General features: G+C 33.0%; 1 protein-coding gene across 3 annotated transcripts; it reads right to left on the minus strand.

Moving 5' to 3' along the window:
- Nucleotides 1-484: 484 nt before the first annotated feature.
- Nucleotides 485-22179, minus strand: LOC110994179. Of its 3 annotated transcripts, none has more exons than XM_022260702.2 (7): nucleotides 21228-22179; nucleotides 19193-19258; nucleotides 16947-17065; nucleotides 12563-12625; nucleotides 6104-6198; nucleotides 5615-5734; nucleotides 485-4811 (listed from the first exon to the last, which is right to left on the minus strand). In XM_022260702.2, exons 1-7 carry the CDS (start codon nucleotides 21976-21978, stop codon nucleotides 4661-4663), a joined length of 1365 nt encoding a protein of 454 aa, XP_022116394.2. In that variant the 5' UTR covers nucleotides 21979-22179; the 3' UTR covers nucleotides 485-4660. The 3 variants fall into 3 exon arrangements, with proteins under 3 accessions (XP_022116394.2, XP_045484228.1, XP_022116401.2); XM_022260709.2 differs by having other exon boundaries at nucleotides 4674-4828; XM_045628272.1 differs by lacking the exon at nucleotides 19193-19258.
- Nucleotides 22180-22411: the final 232 nt, after the last annotated feature.

Raw genomic sequence — 22411 nt, forward strand, 5'->3', positions numbered from 1 at the left:
AAATGTTCAGTTTCCTTTGTTCCTATGATTACTATCATTAACAGAAAGAAATATCTGTAGGAACTCAAGATAAGGTACCAACTCTTATAAGAGCGGTAAGTGGTAACACACTTGCAAACCTTCTAGAAAGTGTTAATGGGTCTTAACATCAGATGGGCTTTCCGCCCGTTTCCCCCTAATCAGCCAGTTCTTTTCCATTCAACGCCCTTGATTTAAGAACTGGCAGTAAATGCAAAATTCGATGTACATTCCTTTTTTGTCGTTCATAAGTGTATGGTATGTTACCTACATGAAAATAAAAAATAAACATTATATTGGAACCTAGATCTTTTTAACCCTATAATTATTTTTTGAGAAGAACAGTAAACTTAAACCTGAGACACTAAATAAAATTTACGATGAAGAAAATCGTGGGCAATTCATTCGATAAGTCCTATTTTATGAATATAATCCTGACGATGCAATGGGTAAAAAAAACACAACATTAATTATTATCATTTATTAAAGCAAACAAATCAATAGTGAGTATTAAATTAGCAATCGTGGCAAATATTATAAATTATAATAATTTAAATAACGAAGCGGAATCAATAAATAAAAAGAATGGCACAACAATAGATAATACAACATTAGGGCGGACAATATTTTCATATAAGGCACCACGTCTATTCTCTATGTGAAAAAGCTAAACACGAATTGTCAAAAAATTCAACAGACTACCAAATTTATATTCGCTGTTGCATCAATTGCGTTAGTCGTCTTTTAAGGGTTTACATGACAGTAGATACATATAAAGAAAATACTTTTTTCTTCGGCCATTGTCAATGGTATTTAAAAATTAAGTTTAGCGTGACAGTGACAACAGTGAATATAATTTGGCACTAATTGCATTTCGATACGCACAGTAAGCGTTTACATCGTAATGCTAAGTTGTGCAAAATAAGTACCTAATTTGAGCATTATAAATTTGATAATTCGTGTTTCTTACATAACTATTACTACATTTGGTATGTCACTTATATCTATTATGAATATCTTTTCGGTGGTTAGTATAAAACGGTTACAATGCCACCAACTTGTAAAACGTACACTTCACTTCACTTTATTTTTAATGGCGACTTCTGTGTAAATTCATAATTCCGCCATTGTCGCGTTCTAAGTCTTGACACGGTGAGGATAGAATTGATGGATTGAATTTAATCTACGCAGTTACCCAAAACAAAAATGACTTCACAATACATACCGTTCTACAGGCGGCAATTAATTTCAAAAAACTGTTGACATTGACAAGCCCGGTTTCGGGTAAATTGTCAAATGTCACTTTATCTATGTTAACCACAAGGTATAGTAACGTGTGTCATATAAATCTATAGACAAGTTTATGTCTACATACACTTTGATGAAAATCTTTATACTATTTCACCAAATGCTTTTATTTGACCGATTAAATTTAATTTGCAAAAGTTGGTGGCACTGTATTTGAGATGCGAAAGAGTTATTTGTTTAGCACCACCTCAAAACAAAGTTCCTTTAACATAAGGGTTAGTTTTGAAGTGATCGTCTTCATTGTTCGGCAAGAGATGCGCAGAAATATTATTAGCCTCAAATCTAAATCAGTCGATTAACTGTTTTATCTCCAGCGCTCATTTTTTCATCAAAATAAAGAATTTGACAGAAAAAGTAACATTAGTTAATGCTGATTTAGTTTTAATGCGCCGTTCTCCAACGCGATATTGTAGCGATGATATAAATTTAAAATGTTTCGTATCTACATTGGATTCCTTAGCCTATGCATGATTATTTAGGAACGAGTATATTGCTTCATATATAATACAATTATTAATTATACATGATAATTATTATGTACGAGTCAACACAGGTTAAAGAATTGTTCCAGAGCTTACATTATATCAAAGCTTTGGATCCAAAAATATAGAAATAATATTGATCATCAAGTTTCTATTGCCATGTTATTGTATATACATTTACCAATTAAAAACATTACCTCTTATTATAAAACGTAGCGTTGCCATGGTAACCATTGCAACGCAGGGTATCCACGTTGTATAATAAGGCAGTACATCAAATTAAGCACCACTATCTATACATACTAGAGAGCAAATTCCGCTATTATTTGAGCCTCAGCTTTATATTCATTAACTTTTTAGTTATCTATCGTCTCTTTCTATCAAATTGTGTTCAGGCTGTGACAGAAAGGCGCAGAGAACATTTTAAATTATATTGATTTATTACAATAAGGGGTAAGTCTTAAACTGTTTAATTTACAAGCGTAGAATTGAACGTAATAGAAAAATACTATTACAATACATTTTTGTATGAAAAAATTGTTTGAAATTTCACAAATGAATGCGTATTTATGCCAATTAAATTTATAATTAAACACAGTAATACGGTTATAAGAATGGGTTCGGACAAACAGTTTCCAGTGGTCGCATCTCGTGTAATCATAAAATACTCTAAATCTGCAAGTCATGACTCAGCGATATGTATGATTGTCATATGTCAAATATGTTTTTGAATCTTACTTAGTTTAGACTCTGAATCTCATCAAAATTTGTTAAATATAAAGGGCCAAAAGATCGAATCCTAGTTACACGCAAGTCTTAAATTTTCTACATACAAAAATAATTAAAGTTATCGAAGAGGTTTCCTACATATTGTATAACTATCACATGACAGGCCGTATTCGTATACGTACCAACTAGTATGACGTAAGTGTAAAGCAATCAATCAATTATCACTTTGGGAACGCGAACAGAAAACTTATCAATTAAGTAGATTTTAGTGAGCCGATCATTGTCGATCAATCTTTTAAGAATACATTTATTTGTAATTATTCAATTATAAGGGTTTGAGTATATATTCATCTTTCTGTGATGACATGAAGAAGTATACATTTTACAAAATAATTCTCCAATCACCCAAGGATGTCGGCTTACCATTTCGAGAGACGCTCTTTCGCCAAGAGACTTGAAAAAATCTTTGAACAATATTTCAACTAATTTAAACAATAGGCGTCATAGTTACCACAGATCCGACACGATCTTAAGGTACCATGGTCAATAGAACATGGACCTTAAGAAAACATTGACAAAGGTCATAGCGGCATTGCAAACATCGGACAAGGTGTCAAAGGCAATTGCTTGAAAATTGCAAATATCAACATACCGTGCGGCGTTGATATAAACTATAGCTTTAGAGTTGGTAGGCTTTAGTTGTATTTGAAATAACAATTCAAACGCATGGTCACTAATTAGATGTCATGTAAGGTGGTTAAGTAAGACCATTGCTAAAACACGCACGGGCGGACAGTTTTAAACATTACAAGTAATAATTGAAAATTTAAAAATATCGTAAAGAAAATAACAAAAAAAATGTCATGTTCGATTATTGCTTTAGAAGCAAGATCTATTTTGTGTTATTTTAATTAAACTCGCAGAAAAGACACTTTTGAAAGACAAGATTTTAAGCAATTTTGACATTTTTTATACAGTACTTGAGTTTTGTTAGCTCTTAAACTATACGCATAATGCCTTAACAAATAGCATTGTAGGCTGACAAATTACCCGAACGAGGTGCTAAAATTTACGCAACAGTATAAATTAAGTTGCGTACAGATACAAAAAAAAGAAAGAAAAAAGTGATTTATCTATTTTATGATAATTTGTCAATCTAATTGGCAAGTAGGTAGCCCTGTACATGACACACGCCGTGGGCTTTTCGGGACCAACGCAAGTCGGTTACTTAACGTAATTTTCCTTCATCGTTCGTGCGAATATGGAATGCACAGGGAGAAAGTCTATGGGTTACACGTTAATTAAAGTAGTAGGAGAATGTAAGAAAATTCAATAAATCACGTTCCCAAAAGTGATAAAAACGAAATATTATCAATTCCTAAAACACTTAATCTTAAAACGAATAGCGATCACAATTCAACAAACTCCATGTCAGAGTAACTTTTGATTAAATCCAAAAAAATCTATTAAGCAGGTGTTTCATGATCCCAGGCCATTAAAATATGATCAAATCTTAAATCTTATTTCTTGGCTTAAAACAGTCTATCCTAGATTTTCTAGGCCATAATGATCCTTCAACATACAAACATTCCGATCCAACGATCAAATTACTTCTTGGCCAATTAGTTCTCAAGCATTGGATCTATTCAATACATTGTTACTTCGTGGACAATCAGTTCAAACTATGCGATCTATTCTATGCATTGATACTTCTTGGCTTAAAACAGTCTATCTTAGAACTTCTAGGCCATAATGATTTTTCAACATATAAACATTCTATCATCCAAGGATGAAATGAATTCTTTGCCAACAAGTCCAAGTGTTGGATCTATTCAATACATTGTTACTTCGTGGACAATCAGTTCAAACTATGCGATCTATTCTATGTATTGATACTTCTTGGATTAAATCGGCTTAAAACAGTCTATCTTAGAACTTCTAGGCCATAATGATTCTTCAACATATAAACATTCTATCATCCAAGGATCAAATCACTTCTTTGCCAACAAGTCCAAGTGTTGGATCTATTCAATACATTATTACTTCTTGGCCAAGAGTCTATAATAGGCAGATTGAACAAAATCCGCGACAATATTGACGGCAAAGTGCCCGATTTCCGTTCGCTACAAATCCGTAACTGGTCCGCACATGAAAGTAGAGTTAGCGCTTAGGCGGCGCGTGCGCATCTCATCGTGATCGCTGGGGATAGATTCCGGTCCATTCGACATAATGCCGTTGAATTTGGACCGCAACTGTGTGACAAGACGTTCTAGTCTGGAAGTGAGGTTAGCCTTGAAATATAGGAAAAATATCTCAGTAAAGTGCGGTGCAAAAGAAATAAAAAAAGCATGCGATTATTTATAGAAAGCTGTGTGTGTTAAAGAGAAAATTATTCAATTCAACTGGCTATGCTACATAATACGTAATCCATTAAAATTATTATCCCAACCAGAATATATTACAAAAATATTTATAATACAGCTGAGCAACTTAATAAAATAAGCAGTTAATCAAATAGCTTTTTTTTTAATTCACGGCAAAGCTGATCACATTGCTTTGACCTGAAGTTCTGTATCTATATCATTTGTCAATTTAATAGGCAAGCAGGTGTCAACCTCCAGTACCTGACACACGCCATCGACTTTTTTGGACTGAGCGCTATCCTCACGATGTTTTCCTTGATCGATTGAACTTATGGCCTCAGGTATGAGTAACAGTCCAATTCACAAGGCCAATACTGCTAAAGATCTTATTAAGAAACGTTATACTTGCTGACACGCATTTCTGCTAAAACTAAAAGACTGATCACATACTTAGCTATAAATATTCAAGAAAGAAACCACACCAGAGAGTATTTTCATTTCATGTCATAATTATAAGCAACCCTTTCTGAATTTTGCGTTTTACCTCCACTGTATTATTTTTATATATATATATGTAGTATATATGACTGCCACTTCCTAAACTTATTCAGTTATGTTGCTGTGACATAAGCGATGGACAAAACACTAAAGAACTTTTAAATTCAGTGCTTAAAGGGCGAGACTATTATACGAATAAGTTGGGTAGGTACTCACTTGAGAACGTTATCATCGGCGTTTTGTTTCGATTTGCGCAGCTCTGCAACTTCTCTGCGCAGCCGCACCCTTTCACTGTCGTCTTCGCTAGTACCATTTGACATTCTATTATCCTCCAAACTGCAATTTTATTTGAACATTTTTTTTTTAATTTACCATTTTTACATTAACTTATTAATACAAAAATTCAACCTTTTAATATAAACAAAACAAGAAAACAATAAAATATAATCCTTTTTATATATAATTATAAATAATACAATTCTTGTAAATTCAGCCAGTATGCAACTAAATATTCATCTAACAAGCTATAACATGCTAAAACTGCTTTTGATACCAAAACAACTTCAGTTTTTTCAACTTAAATTCTTAATAAAAAAACTAATTCATGAATATTATTTTAATTCGTATTCATTCAGTTATTTCAGGGTTGAACAAGACAAAACAGTTTATAAGTTGTCAATCTGCAATTGTAGTGTAAACAATTACCTATTAGACACCCTTAGAATTCTTAATTCATCTTCCAATTTGTTTATACGATCCATCATGCATCGCTTGTCCGCTTCCGACGCTCGCAGAGATGCCTGTAACCATTGTATATACTGAGCCCACATACTCTAATTAATTTAGTTTTTATAGATACATATTATTACCAAAAATGATGTTCTGTGTCGTGTATTTTTACATTAACAAATAAAACACTTTGAAGATGGCTAACGTTTGACTTAAAGGGTATATGAGCTTGTAACTAACATATAATTAGGGGTAGTGTGCGACGCTAACAGAAAACTAACTAGGCTTATCTAAGGGTTAGCAAATCTAAATGAAACTTATGTTATTAGACATTATCAGAAACGAAAAAAATACAATTTATGAGTGTGGTAAAATCTAAAAGGTAGGTTACAAAACTGTAGGAAAAAAATAAACACAAGCTAAGAGAAAAGGAAGAAACTTAAATGTAACAGCAAAATTAAACTTCATCAAGAGCGTGATACAAAAAAATTACGGTAAGTAGGAAGATTGTTGTGAAAAAAAAATGTTTATTATGGAACATAAGATACATGTATCGCTTATTCCACGTCATTAATTTTGAATATGTCTTAATTAGAATCCCTCACACACATCGGCAAAGAAGACAGAGGCTGTAGGCCGAGAGAAAAAGCCGGCGTAAAAAAGCGACCCGTAAAAGAGTTTTAGTTCAGTTAATTGTCTATGGGCGGCGATATTACTTAACATCAGGTGAGCCCTTTTGCCTCTTATTACATAAAAAAGTTAATTAAACTAACTATCCATTATCTGTACGGGCAGAATTTGTAGCTAAAAATAGCTCCTATTGCCAAGTTACTACATCTGCAGACAAGTGCAATACCGTTATTTCAGCTAATATATTCTCGCACACGTAACGCTGACCATGCTATCATATTTCATACGCCCTGTAATTTCTGGTCGAAATACTTGAATAACAGGTACATAGTGTTCACATATTGTTACAAACTATTTTATGACACCGTTTGGCTAGCGGCCTTAAACATAGCCATAGCAGTTGTTACAAAATTAAATAAACTGGCTAACTAATGCACAGGCCATTTTCATTAAGCTTTGGAAAACATAATCAAATTGTGGTTTGCCGACGACATATTGACAGTTTTAAGAGTTCCATCCAAGATACAAGTCATTTGCTCAGGTTCTGGTTGGTCAGGAACTGGTTAAACATCTTTCAGGCCCCTAGTTAAACGGCTAGGCTGTTAATTGAACGGCTAATTAAGCCAGTTGGCTGCGACATCAACATCGCTTAAAACAAGTCACGTATGTTAGAGAAAATGTCTTTCTCTATGAAAGCTCAGACTATTAATTACGAGCCGCGAAAGTTAAGTCAACTAATTACATTCCTGTCACTGTTTACATTGAATTATTGCTTATATTACACAGAAACATAAGAAATCAATGGCGCTATAACCTTTTTTGGTCTAGGCTTCAGAATTCTGAATCTGTTTCATGATCATTTGTCTTATATGACCGGGTCAACTATTTAATTTATAAAAAAATCTATAATTAAACATATTAACTGTCTTAATTACACGATTAGTATTTAATACATTCGAATTTTAAAAACAATATTATATATTTATGTATATAAGAATAAAAACAAAATCATGAACTCTGTTTACGTGTTTACTTGTGGCCATCTTGTGTTAAGCGTTTTGGCGGGATTATATGGTTTTTAAAACGCAAAGTGGTTTCAAAATCCCAAAACATATTAAAGACTATCCCTCTATTTTGAAATGAACTTAGCAACTGTTAACTCGGCATTCACTTAGCGAGTGCTTCGCGTTACCTACGCGTTTTTGCACGTCAATTAACCTATTACGCCCGTTGCGCTCCACTCGCTAATGATTTACGTATACGCTGCGCCCACGCATTGTACATGAGAAAATGTTCAACTTAGCAACCTTTCAACGACGATCATCCGACGATGGTTCTATTGTCTGTGAGATTACCTCTTTGTATTTATGATATATCAAAATGATGAGTGATTTAAAAGAAAAATAGATCTTTTAAACATCGAGTTACAATCAAATTGTGTTAAAGAAACAAAATCTTTGGCTACCATTTTAGGTCTAAGCCTCAAAACTATGATTGTAAACTATATTAAATTTAGTAGAATTTCTTCTAACTAAACAAATAATAATACACAAAACACGATTCACAAATATTATAAAGAAACAAGATTGTTCTTTGTTCGTTCTTCGGATGTTTAATTTGTAATCCCGTTTCTAAAAATCTATCATTATCAGAACACACGAAGACACTTTATTTATTGCATTCAATTAATGCTCTACTATGTTCAAGAAAGTGGCATCGTGTAAATGAGCCTTTATATATAGTTATAAGGTTTGCGGGGGTAGCTAGTGCGCAGCGTTAGCTACGCACAGCCGATACAAGCAGCCGTTTTTATAATATATATTGTGTCAAATGTCTTCGCGCAGTGCAAGGCATATAATCCTAAAATCGACTATCAGCGAAACAGTTTCAGTTTCGCGTACCATAATGAAACATCAATAAAACAGACGCAGAAATGCTTGATATAGATAACAATACCGCCTAAATATACGAGTCTTCGTACCTATACGTAACACGATTCAAACAGCGAACATCAAATCAGCGCTGGTTGCGGTGACGTCACGCGGGGTGGCGCCGCGCTGCATCCACTCACATCTGCCAATATTTACACAACGCCCCTCCCAGTACGCACCCGTTCATATTTCAAATGCCCCGTGTAGGGAGAACTACAAAACACGGCTGGCGTGTCATCACACCGACGTGTAACTTTTCAAGCCAAAACAAAGATATGTTCACCCACAGTGTAACAAACTTTTTTTTTGTTGGATCCCAGATAGCCTATTTTATTTTTATAAAACAAGGGACCAACGGCTCGTCATTTCAAGAAGGACCCTAATACAAATTGGTTTGGAAGATCAAAATGTCAATTAGTACTTCGAATCTGGCTATGGCTTTCAAAACGTCTTCAAAAAGAGAAGCCAAATGGTGGTTTTTAGCGTCCCCCTCCTGTCTTAATTCGACCTCCTATCCAGTGACCAACCACTTTCTTTTTCCAGTTGGACCAGGCATCGTTGCGTTCTATTTCCATTATTATTTGTTGCAGTGTGTTATAAATAGTCTATTTATTTATTTATTTTATTTATTTATTTACACTTCGTTGCTAAAGAAATACAAACAACACAATATATATAAATTACAAGGGTTGCAACGGGCGTCCTTATCGCTAACAAGCGATCTCTTCCAGGCAACCCTAGTAAGAAAAGAAAAAAAAAATGAAAAAAAAAATGATGGGTGCAAGAAGTGCAGAAGTTATATAAAAAACAAAATAAATTTATATTAATATATAGAACCTTAATCTATTAATAACTATATATATTATAAAAACTAACTAAAACTAAAAAGCTAATCTTACAAATAGAGAATTACAAAACGAACAGGAGATACAAGAATTACACAGGTCACGATTGATCAGGATATGATAAGGTTAGGAAATATTTATATAGAAGAGTTTTAAAAGTCGATAGGGCGGAAGCTAATCTCAGGCAGCTTATTCCAGAGCCTAATGGCGGAAATCCTAAATGAATTGCCTATGAAGGAAGAGCTATATTAGAGTTTCGTAACTATTAACCTTACTTTTAGTGTTACATGTATAACTACACAAAAATCTGAGGCCAAATGTGACTCACATTCAACTAGAAAATCCATCCAAATGTAACAATAACTCCACAAATTGTGCCCTTTATTACACCGCTGTCACGCTGCGGTGTAATAGAAGGCCACAAAAGCAACCGAACGTACGAATGCCCTCGCTTTTAGGTGAATCGATGCGTTCCGCTCTTTAGCGAGTCTACGCTGATTTTATAATCCCTAGTTCGCGAACTGGTACCGAACCCCCGACTATGTTTATTTACTTTGACAAATGCTGCAATACCTACGGGGCTTGCATTGTTACGAAATTTATCTATGAATGCATTGTAATGTTAAATTTCTTTATTGAATATTAAGTTATGTATTTAATATGACAGGCGTTCTAAGGCATTCTAATTTGGAATTATTATTTGTTATTATTATACAGCGAGCACTATTAGCCTAGCGGCTTCAGAATGCGACTTTCATCTCTGAGGTCGTGGGTTCGCACTTTCCCCGGTTGCATACCAATGCACCTTCTGTCAAGGTTCACATCTAGACTCAAAAAGTCGACTGAATGTGTCAATGGAGGCTGATCACCAGCCTATTAGATTGATGATGAAACAGATGCAGAAATCTGAAGCTCAGATCTAAAAAGGCTGTAATGCTACTGAATTCTAGATTGATACAGTAATGAGAAAGGTTACGTGAAAATTTTTTTAATAATTTATTTTCATAATAGTGAACAAGTATCGTCTAACGATCGTCATCGTTTATAGTAAAATACATTTTGTCTAGAAAAGATAAATGTATCTTTAATTTTCACGTTTAGCACGCATTTTATGAGATTATTAGGCACAGTCTAGAGGACAATGCGTATAAAAGTAACCAAAAATAAATATGAAACATTGACCTACCAACCTCTTTCTTAGAGGGCATCAAACACGTGATCTGTGTTCGATGCCCTCTAAGAAAGATAATTACTTCACAATATGACGGGCAAGACATCTGCGTTCAGCGATGGAGACTGTTACCCTCTCCATTGTCACGGGGAAGAAAGTCGTAAAAATCTTCTTTATTCAGGAAACAAAAAATACTATTATAACTAGGAAACTAAGTACATATAGAAGCTATTTCCTATTCGACGCAATAATTTTGTTAAGTACATAGTGTACATAGTTAAAAAAATAATTCATTATACATTTTACATACCGCAATAACTAATTAGACTAAAGAGCAAAAACGTTTACAATTGTTTAACTGTTTAAATATAATTACGGACGACAGTAACCACACAGGACGGCACATTCTGACGAATGTTTAGTGCGGTAATACGTCTATTTCCACTGTTTTTTTTTATAGGTCAGGGGGCAAACGGGCAGGAGGCTCACCTGATGTTAAGTGATATCGCCGCCCATGGACACCCTCAATGCCAGAGAGCTCGCGAGTGCGTTTTCGCGAAAATATAAAAAAATATGGTAAACCGGGGATATAACCAACCAACCTCCAGAAGATAAACCACTATATGGAAATTGTATTCGTTTTTACAACAAACTCCCAAGCGGAATTAGATCACTAAATCAATTCTAAGTTCGTTAAAAGTAAAAAATAAATTTCCGTAGTAAAAAGACATCCTCGTGTTTTTCAAAGTAAAATATTTGGATATAATTTTGAAAATTTACCATTATTCAAGGAAGTCAAAAATAAGGAAACATTAAAGCATTCGTTTTAGGCAAATTATTTAAAAAATGTATTATAACGACAATCAATTATCTACATATAAAAGTGAAATAATATATATAATAATAAAGTTATAGAAATAATCCAGACAATAACATGATTTATTTTCTTAGTGTGAAAAAAATTGTACAAAATTTAGCGCAGTCACGGGTTGTGGGTGTTTCGCGAACAAACAAATAAAGGTGTATGACGTGAAGACGAGTGGAGAGCCCTCAGCGGACCACCCAACGCTACGCAAATACACTAATAGTTATAAGAAAAATGGAAATATCGATTTTTGTAAAAAAAGAAAGGTATTTGTGAGAAAATTATGAAGTGTTAAGTTTGAGTAAAATATTACTTATTAGGTGTATAAAAGACAGAGGGTTCTCTTAAACCTTCGCTATATAAGAGATTATAAAAATCTCAGCTGCATGCACCTTTGCTTGAATGAATACCTCTCTTATTTATAAGATAAAATGACGAGTTCATGTACAATTATCTTTGGATTTTATCATGGACATCTCAATGATTTATACATTCAATAAAAAGAAGAAATAGAACGAAACTATAAAATATAGAATAGTGTGAAACAGTTTCAATGGCGATGGGTAGGCCATACGATAATAGATAATACAGGTAAATGGACTAAAATTATTGTACGATAGTATCCAAGATAAGGCAAAAGAAACCGAAGAACATTAATCCGATGGGAAGATGTTCATTGTTCATATTAAAGTACCATGCTCACTATGGAGGACAGACTAAAGAGGAACAATCTGGAGTATGCCTATGTCGGAATATAAGCAAACACCGAGGAAGATTTAGTACATTTATTATAATATTAAATATCAAATTATGTAAATTCACAATTTCAAAATAAAATAAAATTGTAACAAGCGCCATCTAATGGGAATCTGTTAAATTACTAAAATACTAATACTAAACGAAGCATCAGCGCCGTTGCACAGTTACACACTATACAAATGGTTTACTATAGTTTGGTATATTCTCAAGAGATGGCGCTCTGTTAAAGCATACCTTGATTTCTTCAAGATTCCTTTCAGCAACTTTTGATTCTGATGTGGCTGAACCTGACCCGCTCTGTAACAAAAGTTACGAATAATAATTATATATATTTAAATAGATGAAAAGTTAATTAAGTAAATAAAAATTAGTTAAGTAGTAATTAAAACGTAATTTTTACGTTAACTCGTAACAGTACATTTTAATCAAAACATTTCCTTATTGAAATTTTCTTGTTACATTCAAAAATAATATGATAATTAGTTCAACTTTCACAAGTCTGAATAGTGTGAAAAATTTGTTTAGTTAATATTAGAAATCAATTTCTTGGTTAATAAAAAAGTAAACGAATTCGCTTCATGATTATTTTAAATCAGAAATAATTCGTAACTGCCATGGCTTTTAACGATATATTCTACTTAACAAACATTTAAGACGGTACTAGTAATCGTATTTATAGAAACTGAGCTTCACTGAATTAGAAAATATTTATTAAAACACTGTATGAGAAATCGATTCCAAATTTCTGGTACTAATAAGACAAGAAAATAAGAAATCCTATAAAATGTTACTGGCAAGGATTTCTGACGAAAGAGCTCCTAGGTTTAAAATTACTAAACAGCGCGAAAAATCTCGTTTACAGCATGACTAGGTCAAACATTATCTTATCACAATCTTGGCGTCAACGCGATACTATTTTGCCGATAAAAGTTTTACTTTCAGTTTTTATTTTCTTTCAATTTTTTAATGTAATATGTTATGTGATACTGCCGCATTGATACTCACATTTCCAGAAGGCTCGCAAGTGCGACAGCCTTTTAAGAATTGGTACGCTCTATACTTGAAGGACCCTAAGTCGAATTGGTCCAGAAATACTTCAGTAGCTGGTTCCACACAGTGGTGGTGGGCGGCAGCCGCCTTAAAAAACGCTCAGTTGTGGAACGAACGCGACGGTCACGGTGATACGAATAGTATTTTGTGTACTGAATTGACGTCTGATAATGACTGGAGATATTTCTTGCATCAAAAGTATACGATATATAAAATATTAGAGTGACTTTTGACTTTAGACAATTTATTTGATAATCGAAACAATAAAAACTTTTGAGTAATTAATAGTAAAACCATTCACATTATAGTAACTAAATGCTACTCTTGTTTTTAGCACCTTAAGGCATCTTCATTGTATCATAATATATTATTTTTCTTAGATGTTATTTTTTTTATACAACAGTAGTCTCGGTTTCAATTTATGGTAATTATTATCCAAACTAAATCAATGTTTGAATATTTCTCCGCCTCTGTAGTACGCTTGGATCACGAATCCGATAAATATTAATTGATATGTATAAGCAAAATCATTTTCAAAATAGTTGAGAGTACTTAACGACGACTTATTTTTCAATATGAACGCATTCCTCCCACATAGACTTAATAAATACAAGGTTATACATAATGTATACAAAACTGATATTAACATATATGTTAAGATATAGTCTGTAGTCTAATATACAATTTATCATTTGGACTTCAGACTTCATATAGCTAGAAATGTACACTTATGAACGTCAATAAATTCTTCCTAATTTATATTACGACTACTCTGAAGTGTGTAGAACGGAACTGACGATAAATTCTATCGTGTTTGTGGTACTGATGATGCAGGGCATTTTGCGCTATGGACAATCATAATACTCCTTTTAAGCATATGACTCGATCGTTTTAATAAAATATATGAAATCTAGCCTTTGTTACAATTAGAATATTTTCTCTTTCTGTTAAATTGATGTGTTGAAATGAAATATTTTTTTATTATATAGAAATACTAAATATTACTAGCAAGTGTCTTTACATTGTTAAGAAAAACTACGCATGGTTAATTATAACTTACATTTCCAGAATGAATCCATGCGTTAATCGAAACTATAGATGTATATTTTATTTATTTACGCTTCGTAGAAAGAAAACCAATTGAAATTAAAGAAAGAGGGCGACCTTATCGATACAGAAAATGAGACCTTAAAAATTGACTTGATGAGTTTTGTGTTGGAATGTCAGGATACATATTTCGGAAGAGCCTAGAATAGCTATCGCTAGCTAGAACCATCAAAATCCTGAGGTAAGGGGCCTTAGGCTAATGATGAGATACTAATATACTTTTGTACTGCATCGCAATTCATGAATACGTGAGATTAGCTTTAAAGTTTTAACTTAATTTTATTAAATTCACATTTCTCATTTTATACTAAGGTTGGTGACTTCTTGCACGCGCATAATTTTTTTTAAGTTTTTTCTTTAGGTACTAGGGTTGCCTGGAAGAGATCGCTTGTTATTAATACGGCCGTTCGTTGCTTCCCTTATAATTTTTATGTATTATGTTATTTGTTTATCTATATATATAACGAAGTGTAATATTCTTGCCCGCTCTACGCCCTTGACTTGCGAACTGGTAGTAAGTAAATGTAAATTTACAATTAATTTAATTTTTTTGACGTTCATAAGTGTACTTGTTTACCTAGATGAATAAATATATTTTGTATTGTTTTTGTTTTAATAAATAAATAAAAATAATACTATATCAAGGCTTGTTTGTTACTAAAGTAGAAAGTCGGTTATAACGAGTAGGTACACAAAATCATGCCATATTACATACAATAATGACAAATTGTACGATAAAAATGTACAGAAAACTTGTAAACAAGTTGTACAACGATTATAGCGGTAGATACTATATTGTTTAATCAAACTCTATAAAAAATGTTTTCCATTAGCCTACAAAATAATAAAATAAGCTTAAAAATAAAGCGTTTCGTTTTCCCCTTTTTTGGGATCACAAATATAGTTTAGTATTCGTGTAAACTGTAAGAAAATGGGGAAAATCGTTCCAGCAGTAAAAAACCGACATTATCATAAACGGCTTCTTCACTAAATCGTACACGCAATATTACAAAGCAACGACAAAATCCGAGAAACGGTAGCCATACTTATTATTACTATTCGTAATAATTTTAATTGCAACGCGGAAGCTATTCGGAGCGTCTCCAATCATCCTTCACTTTTTGTTGTAACTTCGTGACCCACTGTATTAGTGAAAGCAAGTATTATTAGTAGAATTAACTGGCTTTATATTTCACTAGCGATCCGACTGCACAAATAAAAAAATCACCATACATAGACAACATTAGAAACTAAAATATTAGCTTTACACGTGTTTTTTAAAATTGGGAATGTCAAACTGTTAGTAATATTTCAATCACCAAAGAGTGCGACTACTTTACAAAAATGTTACAGGCTATTAAAAAGAATCCGCGTGTGGTTTCAGAAAAATAAATTTGGTTCTTTGTGGTAACAACGAACAAGTAGGTGTCCTTTAATACATACCTTCGTTTAAAAACGAATATTACGCCAAGTATATAGTGAAATAATTCAACGAAAAAGGCACCCGCGTCGTAGGGAATACAGGAACAATGGCCATACTGATTATAATGTAAATACTTTGCCATTCACACGCCCATAACACTCACGTAACAATATATAAATAAATATAATTGAAGTTGGCAAATATAGTAATATACGCGGCGATCGATCGCGTCAACAATTGTGCATCAACCAATTATTTATTAGATAATCTTATATATTAATTAATACAAGTAAGTATATATTACGAGCGCTATGTAAAAATAAAAACATGCACGCATGTTTTTGTTTGTTTCAAATCGCTTAATGATTTTATCCTCTAGTATTATAAAAAAAAACTTAATTTATAGGAAATCCACGCAACATAATTAAATAAAGTAGAAGAAAGTTGTCTTGAACAAGGCTACGGTGATTGATGATATCGGAAGTAATTTTATCATCAGCTCTTTGCGTATAAACCATAGATAATGTTATAATGTTTACGGGATCGAGTTACTGTTGTCATATACACAAAATAAATGTCTAGAACGGTTCGTGCAGTGGCTTAACCGAAAAGTCAAGTTAACAGTCGAATACAACGCGAGGAAACCGGAATCTTAAGCCAAACATTTTCAAACTGATCACCTATAAACATCAAGGAGGCTGATAAAAATTAGAGGCCCTTTTTTATAGAACACGGGGCCGTCTCCTCCCCATTTGGCAGACTCGCCTGGTGGTAAGTGATACCGCCCAAGGACACTCAATGCCAGAGGCATGCGTTGCCGGCCTTTAAAGAATAAGGTTTATAGCTCCACTACATTCAAAAAACTTAGTTCAATCACATGATCACTCTGTTGTATTACGCATTTAAAAAGTTATTATTTGCGTATGAAAAGTTGGCGATGTTCCAAGACGCCGGATTTGCAGTTTCACCAAAGTAACTGAGTATTAAAATTATTTTTATATTTTTGACGCTAAGAAATATTTTACAAGAGGTACATACATCAGTTCTCTCTAGCACCAAGGTACGCAGACGCGCGTACATAGCTTCCTCTCTGATGCGTGTTGCATCTCTTACTTCTCGCACCAGCTCTGTGAGATATCCGGGTGAATACTGTCCACCTAAAAAAATAATTCACCAATACATAAGTAAATATATAAATAATTTTGGACGGAAAAACTCCAGAATGAATAACCATTTACGATTAATAGTATTCGTAAAATGACTACGTCATTAAATATCTATTAGTGCCATATTTGCAAGTGGTATACGGTATTTTCAAATATGTATACGTAAACTTGAAACTATGCAACGTATGACCCTTTGTATGTAAATCAAGATTCGTTATTCCAACAATCAGAGTTTATTGTGTATGTATGCTATTACTATCCAAATACACCTGCTGAGGGCACCTCTGTATAACCAAACCATAACCAATGTAATAAATTAGTATAACGTTAATGCCATTTTAAAAGGGTTTCAATAGCTTTAGTCTTTCAATAAACTTTAAAGGAACGGTATTATGTTGTTTTTTCCATCTTACTTTATACAGATGTATATTTTTTAATACTAAATATGAAGAGGAATATTTTTTTTTATATAATATCGAGTCTGCGGGACGCACAAAAAGGGCAGTCATCGCAGCCTATAGACACTTTTGAGGGAAAAGTAAGCTCGAAATTTGAATAGTTGGAGGTCGTAGTTTACACTTTATAGAAAACGCAAAGAGACGCAATGTCTCTGCGTAGAGAGAGAGAGAGAGAATCAAGCCGATTAGTTAGACATTGGACATTGGCAATTCGATAAGCCCTTCGCCGAATTTGGTCAAAAAGAAGAAGCTGATTTTGTGTATTATTTCACTGTTCCATTTAAATAATTATTTCACTGTAAAACTACTATATTATGAGTAACATAGTCTTTCAAAAAACTACCAACTCTACATAAATATATAAAATTTATTTCAAAGCTATTTATTTATAAATAATGTTATTCAAATTGAAAACGATAACGTGGGAATTGAAAATAATTGCCAAGTATTAGGTAAAGATAAAATTAACAAGTTCACACGCACTAAATGAGATTGTCTAATTACGCGATTAATGAGAACACGACGGTGTAATAAGACGGATTTGCGTATTAACGGTAATACCTGCTCAATTCACTTCAACTCAACGGTTCAATGCAGGATCCACTGAGAAACCTCGTAAATGCAATTATTTACTAGCTTGATCCCAACTAGGTTTGGTCTCAAAAATCTTTTCTCTTTTAGGACACTAATAATTAAAGTTTTTTTTTTATTTGGACTACCAAATTAGGACAAACACGTGTCAACATTAACTTGCATACAAAAATATTAAAAGCGGTGTTAATACAAAAACAACCATAAATTTAAAAATAAAATCTATAAAGAATTAAACCACTAGAAAAGGAGAGCGATCCATTTTAAGCGAGCTTTAAAAACTTAGCTCTCAGTGTCCATTATAGTTCATGTATTTTCTACGTTTAATTCTAAATTAATGAAACAATTTGATTTTTTTTGCTAATTATTTTAAAATGTATATATTAATTATATGTATCAATGTTTGAAGTTACATACATACATCATTTAACGGTACCTAATAACATTATTCGTTAAAAATTTAATTTTTGTTGCTGCCAGTACTCAAAATTATCTATCCTTTTTTTTAATATTCGAAGTGGAAATGCATTTGCGAATCCCCTGCTCTAAAAAGTTGCAGGGATATGTGGGACTCGACCCACACCAAAAGTTCTGCTATTCAGAGACTGTGTGAACAATACCCACTAAAAACACCGCGACAAAAATTATCAATCCTAAACGAAGTCTATATTTTAGAAAACCTATAAATAGCCATTCCCAGCCGGAACCGGATACTTTTCAAAATGTGATCTAGAAAACTGTAGGGACAGTCGTCTGTGAATATTCATAAATATATTTTCTACTCACAAATCGAAATTATCTGCGGATTATCGACCTAGGGGTTATCAGAATAGGTCGAACGCAACACGCAATCTTACTTAGTACTAAGATTTGCCAGGCACGAACGCTGTAGATATAGCTTCGCGTTATGTATAAAATGAATGTCGCGACAATAAAGAAAGAGAATATGTTGTCGAAGGTTGCTGTTAAAAATATTACATTTATCTTATCCTTTTGAGATTGATAAAAAAGGTTCTTAAGCCAAGATACAAAACATAAAGTAGGAAAAAATCAGCAAATGTATAGTTACCTCCAGCGGCCATATTTGTTGCACCTTTCGCATAAAAACTTTGAGGTTGATAACTATCCAATTCAGCTGAAAATATTTAAGAAATTAATGCTTCTGTTTACATACTTAATATGTTTTATTAGATGAGATGTTTAATCTTTTTAGATGTATGTAACGCCACTCAAAGAAAGATCTGTATAAAAAAAAGTATACATATATCAGACTAATCTAACGCCCGAAGCTAATAATGAATCCACGATTTCAGATTAATAACAATCGGAGATCAGACCGAGACAGTCGATCGATCTCCTATCTGCATCCCAATAACCAAACCCTACGAAGACAATCCAATTTTTGGCGACTGATAGATTACAATCTGTCATATTTGATAATCAATATAAACCAAATAAAGTAAATAAAACCGTACAAATAATATTAAAATATACATGTCTCTATGTTAATAATATATCAAATGGCCTTTTAATTATTTTAAAAACTGGTGTAAGTTAAAATCTTAAGATAGGTAAAGGTAAAGGTATATACATACACATACACCGATCCGACCTACCATGGATAGCTTAAATCGACAAATGGGTATTACTATCCGGAGATTGGTTATTACCACACTTTTATCAATATTTGGATAAAGAGGTCTATCTCAGATTGTAAAAAATGAATTGAGATGGGTTATTGGGTTATGGCGTTAGTAATTACATATAACAATTCTTATTTGAACGCTATTGCGTCTGTTATTTTCACCTGACGTGTTTTGCTGCAACAGAAATTATGTTGTATTTTTTTACTTAATTTATTCATATCTTGCGATATCGAGGCATCTTCGTGACAAATCACGCTCAAGCTATCCCAATTTGTAAACAAAAGAATGGATTTCTTAGAAAGATCGGTACGTATGATGCCGATAGTCGAATATATTGCGGACAAGGAAAATAAAGCAAAAAAATAACGTGCACAGCTTCACAGTTTTAACTAATTTCGGCAACTTAAACAGTGCTTTTTATTATTCAATTGTCGTTATTAAGAGTTAAGTCATTGCTATATAGAGTGTTTCATCGTATGGAAGACAACCTAAACCAAGCAAAGCCAAATGATTTCAACGCTTCAGGGGTTTGTCTTTAAATCGACATGTCATCGTCGTTGATAATCAAACTTAGAAGGAGATATATATATGTAGGAGTATAGACTATGGAGTGCCTCACTTACTAGTAACTACATGATCTCAACAGGTGTAAGTTAGTTAATATAAACAACTTGTACTATTGAAATTGTACAATGTCAGACAGGTGAGAAACATGATCTAGGGAACAGGTGAATTTAAAAATAAGTTTTCAAATTTCAATACAAATAAAATACCATTGACACTTCAAGGATAAGTAACATTAACTTGGTCAAAACTTAAGTAATATGATTCACAAGGCAATGTGTAGGATGTTTTTCATATTAATATATTATATCATAATATAAAATGACCTCATTTTGTAGGCGTTAATGTTGTCTCCAGTTGAACAGTAATTATTCAGTATGGTATTTTTTGTACTTTTATTTTATACAAATAAATTAATTACAATAAGGAGTATGTAGGAAAATTCTGCGTGTACATAGTGAAATGAAAGAAAGCTTTCATTTTAACATGATGCATATGAGACAAAAATTAAATGTTTTGACGTAAAAATTTCAATGTTAAAATAAATTTCATAATTTTAAAGACAATTTGATAATGTTAGAGGAAAGAATAGTGAAATCAATATAAAAATAAAAATTGTAAATCTAATTATAAACAGTGTGAATCTAGGTTAAGTAACAATAAGCCAATTACCAAGTTGTTTATCATTTAACTGTAAAATTCTTTAAGGTATTTTGTTCGCCGAGTTTTCCTAAGATGACAATTAGTGCTAAATAAGTTTTAGATACCATACTTAAAAATTTATAAAATAAATTATCAGTATATTTATGCTAATCTGACTATCAGTTGATATTAATTATCAATAAAATAAATATAAATCAAACTTATAACAACTCCAAATCTCAGTTAACTTACCTCTTGTTTCTTGTAATTCCTTATTCAGTCTTTCATTAACCATTTTCAATGATGTTATCTGATCAAGCAAGTATGACAAAAGTCTACTTCCAACCTGACTTCCAGACACACCAGAACTAGATTCAGAGTCTGACTCTCCATTGGCTTGTTCGTCCCCACCTTGTATACCTCGCATACAAGGATCACTGTACCGTCTATTATTACTACCATCATCTTTATCATTAAGCAAATCACTATTTGAATTTGTGTCCCCAGTAGATGTAACAATGGGTGGCAAGCTTGCAAAGTCTTGGCTATCAGAAAAATTCTTTGGTTGCATGTAATTTTGATTAGCTACATCTGCTGGCATACTAGAAAGTTCTTCTGCTCTATTTTTACTCCGCCGGCGTATTCTAGGTCGCTGCACCTGAATACTCTTGTTTTCAAAATGCTGCGGCCTGTATTCCGGATAATGGTGCATCATAGGGTTGTAGTGCATGGGCAAGGTTGGTAAGGACATCGGTTCATTCGACCCGTACATTAAGCGATGGGAATCGTATCCTGGTACAATTGGTGATGGACACATAGACCAATTTAAATTCGGTCGTTGATTATCATATCCATCTGGAGCGGATTCCTGAATATGATGCATTGTTTTATCCAGCCATTTCGATAAATAGGAACTTTTACTTCCTTTGGATTTTTTGCGCTTTCCCAGAGGACCGTTGCTCGGCGATGCATTGCCATTCACTTGTTTAGGAGTAGAAGCCATTGAAGCGATTAACGGATAATATACACTTTACTAGCAACCACGTTTTATCAATGTTAAGCTCTACTTCATTTTACAAATGTGTTGATAAATAAATACAGCTGAACTTAATTTGAATTAATTAAGTCTCGTTTTTTCGATAGCAATAGCTCGTTCGCACTTCGCGTTATTTTGCTATCGGTTCACGATTGACAGCTGACGGATATTACCGGTTGCTATTGTGGGGATAGTCGAATAACGTCACAAGGGTCAATCGTCATATTATATTAACGAACAGTGCCCATTAATACAAAACATAACTAAATAGAGACCGAATAAGTATAAAAAATGCTTATATTCTTAGGAGGCAACTGTAAAATATAATACCTATTGTCTGTGTATAGAGTTTTTTTAAGTAAATGGCGTCCTCTATTTACTTCTATGTAGTTTGAGTAAC

Source organism: Pieris rapae, chromosome 1, assembly GCF_905147795.1.
Source record: "Pieris rapae chromosome 1, ilPieRapa1.1, whole genome shotgun sequence".
NCBI classification, from domain to species: Eukaryota; Metazoa; Arthropoda; class Insecta; order Lepidoptera; family Pieridae; genus Pieris; species Pieris rapae.